Source organism: Antrostomus carolinensis, unplaced genomic scaffold (genome assembly GCF_000700745.2).
Source record: "Antrostomus carolinensis isolate BGI_N321 unplaced genomic scaffold, ASM70074v2 scaffold448, whole genome shotgun sequence".
NCBI lineage: Eukaryota > Metazoa > Chordata > Aves > Caprimulgiformes > Caprimulgidae > Antrostomus > Antrostomus carolinensis.
Window position 1 is genome coordinate 74294 of NW_010333450.1, and position 7507 is coordinate 81800.

A 7507-nucleotide genomic window follows, 5' to 3' on the forward strand; every position below is an offset into this window, starting at 1 on the left:
CAAACTGTGCTTTCACCTTCACTACTACATATCTACCCAAGGATGAAAGCCTGGTTCATTACCACGTCCACTCAGCTCATAGTTGTTCAGGTAAGACTGACAAGAATCACAATGAAAGGCGGCACTTCTGGTAAATGCATTTCTTTTTGAATAGCAAGCTGACTGAAAACCATCTGACTTAATAATTTTCAATCATCATCAAACTGCAATTTGCACAAACCCCACAAAACCAGAAGTGAAAAAGAACAAAGGTCGATATAACTTACTAACCCACACAACCTCCCCCCCATCCCTTTTATTTATGGCTCCACATTTCTGTCAGAGAAACGGAATTAAAGTTCTAGAGAAAACAGTGTCACTAGAAAACCACTGCGCTGGCTCTGACCCTCCCATTTGAATTAGAAGCAAGTTACTTTTAAGCACAGCTGTCCAGACACACTGATCCATCCAAAACTAGAATCAGGACCTTTAACTGGCAAGATTTTTTCATTTTTCTAAGAGAGGCCACAAAAATCTTGCAACTGAATTCAGCTGGACCATTTGTAGGTTTGAAATAAAGAGCATCTTCAGTATTTTGGGGATGAAAAACCTGCTCATTCATCTGTGTTTAGATCTCCACAAAGTACCTCGTTATTGCTCAAATAATAAACAGAAACCACAGTAGAAATGATGTACAAGTAATCCAATTCAGTTTCCACAAAAAAATACTGGGAAGTAAACCACATACTTGTAATAATAGGTGAAAAACAGATTATTTTCTGAACTCACATAAAGCAGTAATTAGATTATTTTTTAGTTTTTTCCACTTGAGATTATTTTTAATTGGGTTAACTGAATGTGAATATGTGACGCTAGATGTGAATAATTTCAAAGCAGTAACATTTTTTAACAAGTTTGTATAGGGAGGAGAAATGAGAAGGTGAAATGTACGTGCACTTTGGGCAACAAACATTTATATTTTCCATTTATTTTCTTTATCTTATATAATGATGAAGACATTTCCTTCTGTGTCGTTAACACCTCACACTGCCAGTGTTGACAGCTCAAGAAAATAGCCTGCTTACTCACCAAACGTTCATCAGGAGAGGCAATGATAAGAGCCCTCCCCAAGTACATAATAACACTTTTTACCCAGAGGCTTATGTAAATGAGAGGGTTTGCAGCGCCTTAGCTGCTACCAAGTGGGATGTCAGCAGATCAAAAGGCGATCAAGGGCAGATCTGTCCTCTCACAGGTTGTACCCTTCTGCCCAGCCGAGAGACCCCAGCTCACCCTTCCTATTGACCACCTCCAAACCCCCTGACATAATGATTTGCTGCTTTTAAGGCTGCTTCTGACTCTGCAGAACTGTTCCCTGAAGGCTATGTAGGAGTGAAGGACCCAAAATAGATGAGGATCAGAGATCATTTTCAATTCTTTTACAAGGGGCTTAGAGGCATTCTTATCTCTGATTAGGAAGGTGGTTGTCACATAAAGGTATTTTCTGCTGTGACTAACATTGAAGTCAATAGTATTTTAGGTATTACAACAGCTGAGGCAGGATTAACCACTACACACTGAAAGAGAGAAGCAATAAAGCAGAGTAAACTGGAGTAACTTGTTAGCCCTCTGAAGGTGAATTAAGCAATTGAAAGAAATTATATAAATAGTCAATAGGTGAACAAAAATATCAATTTTACATTATTTAAATTTTAATTGTAATTTTAATTTTTACCCTTAACATTATGAAAACAATAACCTTACCTTTTAAAAAATGTATAAAATTAAATCTCTATTTGTCTTCCTCAAAACTAGAAATTAGAACTTAACAAATTCTGAATTCTTTTAGCATTGCTCCTCAACTAAAATCTAGTCATTAAAGGCCTTTCTTTTGCTTAGATAAAACCATTAAAATGCCCATTCAGTCTTAAAATAAAATTATTTCTAATTTAAATATCTCTAGATCTTTCTTGGAAATTAAATCTTTAATTTTAATATTTACAGATTAATAATGAATCTATAGTTCATTACTAGAACGAAATGTAACAGTTTTTACAATGTACTATGAATGCATGATTTCTTTTCAACATGGACAGGAAAATCCTTTGCATTCGTTTCATATTGTGGCACATGAAAAACACCAAAACCTAGAACTGCAAAGGAAAGGAGTGGATAACAGGCAGAGTAAATTTCATCTCCAGATTCTTCCATGATACTCAGATAAACCTGGGTACATCACTTAACTCTTTGCCACACCTAATGGTGGAAAAACTTGGAAGTTAATTCTATAAGAGAAAAGACACTGTAGAAAAGATGCGGGTGTTGTCATTACCCTGCTGCTGCACTCCAGTATTTATAAATCTTACAAGTCCTATGCCTCAGTTTCTCCAATTTTTGTTTCCTCTTTTTTTTTTTTTTAAAGAGAGAGTTTTTGTGAATCCTTTAATTAATTAGTTAAGTGTTTTTAAAACTACATTTTTTGATACAACATGATACAACACTGCTAAAAATTATTATGGTAACAGGTAATTAAAAGGCCGGAAAGCACATATTTGAGATCACAATACAAAATTAGAAAAAAAAATGTAGGCTGTGCTATCTGTGAAGAAAAAGACAAAAAAATCCCCAATGGAAAAAAAGAGAATGATTTAAAAAAAAAAAAAAAAAAAAAAAAGAGGCAAGTAGCTTCCTTGCTATTAAAGGACTTGTGCTTTAAAAAGGCTGGGTCTCCTCCTCTCTTATGCTTCCTAGGATGACACTTCCACTGCAGTAATCAAAACAAGGAAGCAGATGGACAGGCAAAGTGGTACTGCAGCTGCTGCAGAAGATGACTATAATAATAATGTTGACATCAGTAACAGCAATTAGTGCACAGACTGTAAAGTGGATGATTCGTTTTCCTGTCTTCTGGCGTGGGCACGCTGCCCTAGCAAATGGGTATAATGTTAGTACCTTTAGTTTGTTTTGTTCATTTACTCAGTTTATTAACGAAATTGAAAACAATACAGAAAATTTAACTTTTTTCCCCCTCCTGAACACTTGCTGAGGAAAGCATGTTGTTTCATTTTGGATTAATACAAGATGGAATTTTCATTAGTAAATGGCAAAGTACCAATTTCTTGCTTGTATCTATTTTCAATGTACACAATTCATACTCTCCCATACAGCCATCTGTAAATACATTCTTGAATTTCAGCAGCATGCAGTACTTCTCTGGTTTTGTCTAAACAACAGCTATACTGTTAGGTGTGACTTCACCCACCTGCAGGCTGGTGCCATACCATTTTCAAGGGTCACTAGAACAAATGGTGTAATTGTGAGAAGGGTCAAAAAAACCACTGTGCTACACTGAACCATCTCAGGTAAGAAGAAAGTAAAGCACCAGTGCTATCAGTGCTATCATGCCACCAGTACCGTGGCATGCTGAAAGAGCTCTGATAGCATCAGACAAGAATGCACCACTACTCCTTACCTGCCTCACTGAGAATGACAAATGTCTAGCCTGGTGTTATACTACACTAGAACACCTCTTGAAGAGCAAACTAATTGGAAGACTGAGAACTGTGGAGAATCAAACAGATGGACTTTATTTGTGAAATAAAATATGTCACTTAGATACAATCCTGCAGTATGAAGTCAAAGGGAAGGAAAGGTAATCAGGGTGATCATGGAACATGCTTAGCAAGTGACAACTCAGCAGCCTTTTATTTTCTAATGAGTTTTTCCCTACTCTACATCTAGCTTCTACTGAGAGTCATTTTCCCTGTTTATTTATTCCCCAGGATGATAAAAGATTTCCTCTTTTAGGATAAAAGTTAAGAGCTTTCCTCTACTATCAGCCTTGACAACTGGAAAAACTCCTATTCCCTTTTCAAATGCTGTTCTACAAAAGAGAAGAGTGAAAGTGAGAAGCACCGGTTCAGGGTGGGAGCCACTCATGAACACTGAAAGCTGACTTATCTAAACTCCCTTTCCATCCAAACTCTTCCTGAGCCTTCCAGAGTTCCTCCTTCTGTCTCTAGGTTTCTATGTTTCTCTTTAAACATGCTGATTTACTGAAGGGCTCCACCCAGGCAGTAATAGATATTTTTTGACAGATCAAACTTTTTAATGAAGAAAATATACTAAAAGTTTATAAACTTTTTGAGATGTTTTGTGTTTGTTTTTACAACACAGGAAGAGAAGCTTGACATGTTTCATTGAAAAGTGATGTTCTGTGCAACATCTTTTGGAGCTGGGCTTAACAGACAGATAAACTTAAATGCTGTATTTAACCTTCATTATTTGCTTTCGCTGTTGAGGAGACCACATTTGCATATGAAGAGTTTCCCCAACATATTTCAAAAATTAAATTAATGTAAATTAAAAACCCAGCCATATACTTGGAAAAGGAGATGTCTGTATAAACATATCTTTTGTTTGTTTCTTCTCATCTACTAAGGTAGATGATACAGCTTCAATAATTCTGTTCCTAACACTGAAGAAGACCATTAATCAAATTATTCCAAATATTAACAGAAAACAATGCAATTGAATGGAAAATAATAGGTATTCAAAAGAACAGCCATGATTATTTTTCAAGGAAGAAACTGCCAAGAAGTAGAGAAACAGATGGTTGAAAGTGTTAGATGAAGACACATTTTCCTATGCAAACTAACAGACTTAATTAATTACTCAAATCACATAGTATTTTATGCAATGACATTAGTGATCAGTAATAAAAACTGACAGTGCTGCCTTATCAGCTCCCTTTAAAGAAAACAAAAGAAATTATTATAAAAAGAACGTTTATACCCTACAGATGTAACCCACAGATCATAAATATAGCTTTCAATGTTAGTTTGACTTTCTACACTTTCCTATTAATTTAATTACAAAATTTTTATGTAACTGTAAAATTTTAAACAAAAACATTCCCTCATAACATTTTCCTTAACAGAATTACTAAAACATATTCAGCTAAATTAAAACTTTACCTTAACTATTTCCTCTATGAAGCAGACATGTGACACAGGATCTCTTTTCTTTGTCAATACTTTCTGCAAATGCTGCACCTGTAAGAAAGTATTATTGAGAGAAAAAGTGACCTCTAAAATCTTATATGCAAAATTCCATGACTAGACAAACAGGAATTAGCTGCCAAGTACCTGCCCACAAGCTGCACAGATCTGATCCATGAGTTTCTCCATGTTTGTCCACAGGGCTGCTCGAAAAGCTGCTGTGTTCCCAGGTGTTGGCATAGCAGCTCTACCAGGGCCACCTAAATGTTTTTTTAAGACACAAAGCAGCATATTTCAGCTTTCATATATGAAAATTAAAATATCAGAAATACAGATCTCTATGCACTCTGACTTAAGAATTTTTAATAAAAAATCAAAGCAGCCTAAAATAGCTTCACAACAGAGCTTTGTGAATACCCTCAGTTGTCACAAATGAGAAGTCAACTAAACACTAAAACTTAGTGGGGATACTTCAATGTTCATCACTGTTACCCTGTTACCCGCTTTACCAATTCAGACTTGCACAGAAACACCAAGGTAATGCCAATGAGCACTGTTGTAGGATGTAAAGTGAAATGGCAGAGACAGTAGCTCTGAAAAATACCAGTGTTACCAGCTCAGGACTTAAATGCACAGATGAACTGCTAAAAAAAAAGGTATATTCCAGCTGAAGGGTATGCAGCTTCTAAACCACCACTTGCCTTGAGAAGAGCTGCATTTATTTATTACATTATGGTAATTATGGTTTTGGACCTCCAACTTCTTGTTAAAGTTTTGGGGTTTTTTAAAGTTTAAAATGTTCATATTGTCAAAGTTTCAAACTGCCTGCACAGTTCCTCAGTATTCTTTGGTATCTGAGCTAACATGTAAGAACTAAATGTTTAATAGTGCAACATTCCTTCATATTGAATATACTGCCTTGAAAAGATTTCCATCTGGCAAAAGCATCACAATGTAGTTTTAGGCTTGTTCCATTGCTTGCAAATAATTTCTATCCATGATCCTCCCACCAACACAAATAAACCTGAACTTGGATTCATCTTTCCATGACAAACTGCTAAGAAAATGCTGCAAAGCTGTAAACTAATGAGGACAATTTTCTGCATGAGTTAGGAAAAAGAGGAGGGGAGGGAATAAAGAAAAACTTCTGAGCCCAATAACAAAAGACAGACCCAATTTTGGCTTTGTATTAGATAATTTCTGAGACATGCCTACTCCCATCCTCCACTAGTTAAAGCAAGCAGGGAAACATTCATATAACAGGCTTGGATGTGAGATTTCCTTCCACTTGACAATATACTCTATTTCTGCCAAAAAAATCAGTTATCGTTCTCTATAAAACAAGTATCATACCTCTTGTGACAGTTTGAGATGGTTGGGTCAATACTTTGATATCCAAAGCACTTTTTATGTTCTCCTCCAGGACTGTGCAGTATCCGTCCACCACATTAGCAATGGTATCCTTCAAAGTCCCAAGGTTATGGAAAACCTGAAGAGCAGTTCCCACTTGAGTAGGATTCTAGAGAAAGAAGATTTTTTAAAATAATTATCTTTAACTGTACCATAGGGGTTTTTTATCCATGATGAGGCATCATATTACTGGGCAAGTTCATCTTTAAGTTCAGTCTGCTATATTCATTTAATTTAACATTAAATAACTGGCATCCTTATTGCATAACAGAGAGCAGAGTGTAAAGGAGAGGACTGATTTCCTTTGATTGCTTAGCAATGCTTTGCCTAACTTCCTTTGGCGCTATCCTCTGAATAAGAAGGATGGAAAAAAAGGAACTGGAAGCACTGCTGGTAATATCTAACCTGGGGTGGGTTACCCGTGATTGATCCAATAACTCCAAGATTAGTTACAGTACAGCTATATTCAGCTATGATATAGCCAGTAATATTGTTGTAACAGGCAGTAGCTGTTACAGTACTGTCATTTAAGTGCCAAACAGTTAATTAAATGTCATACAGGCTTAAAAAAAAAAATACTAACCAAGGACAAGCAGAGGCAAGCAGGTCAAGCCCCTGCTACTGACTACTGCAGAATTTAAGCTTGTATTTCTACATTTCTATTTCTAACACTGAAAATAATTTCATCTGCCTCAAAGCAGAAATGACCGCAAAGCAACATAGTGATCATTTACAAAGCTTGAAAAAAAAAACAAAAAAAAAAACAAAAACAAAAACAAAAAAACCAACAAAATGCAAAAGTGTTTGTGTTGTTCAGAGCTTTTCCAAAATACAGGAGAGCAAAAACTATTCAAAAACTGTTCAGGTCCGTTGTTTAAGAGACCTTTGATTAAGATTAAATCTGATGATCACTCCACTGAGCAACACTAAACACTGACATATGTGCTATTTAGCAAGAGAAAAGCCTCAAATTATTGCCTTTGGAAACTAAGCACTGCCATCCATACACTGCATACTGCTTTTTTATTTAGCATTAGTGGAGGGGGTGATCAGTTGATCATACACACATTAGAGATGCAGTCTTTTGTAATTCTTCTTAGTGACTTCTGCCAGCAGTG

The 7507-nt window shown here is 35.9% G+C and overlaps 1 protein-coding gene across 1 annotated transcript in view; it reads right to left on the reverse strand.

Moving 5' to 3' along the window:
- COG5 (component of oligomeric golgi complex 5) overlaps positions 1 to 6909 on the reverse strand; it is a gene marked incomplete at its 5' end in the record, with an annotated part of 66723 nt that extends 59814 nt beyond the window's left edge. The window contains 4 exons of the mRNA XM_010173842.2: positions 4956 to 5033; positions 5127 to 5239; positions 6333 to 6498; positions 6795 to 6909. Of these exons, the coding sequence (XP_010172144.2) occupies positions 4956 to 5033; positions 5127 to 5239; positions 6333 to 6498; positions 6795 to 6909 (472 nt within the window). The remainder of the gene's footprint in view (positions 1 to 4955; positions 5034 to 5126; positions 5240 to 6332; positions 6499 to 6794) is intronic.
- Between the last annotated feature and the right edge of the window lie 598 nt (positions 6910 to 7507).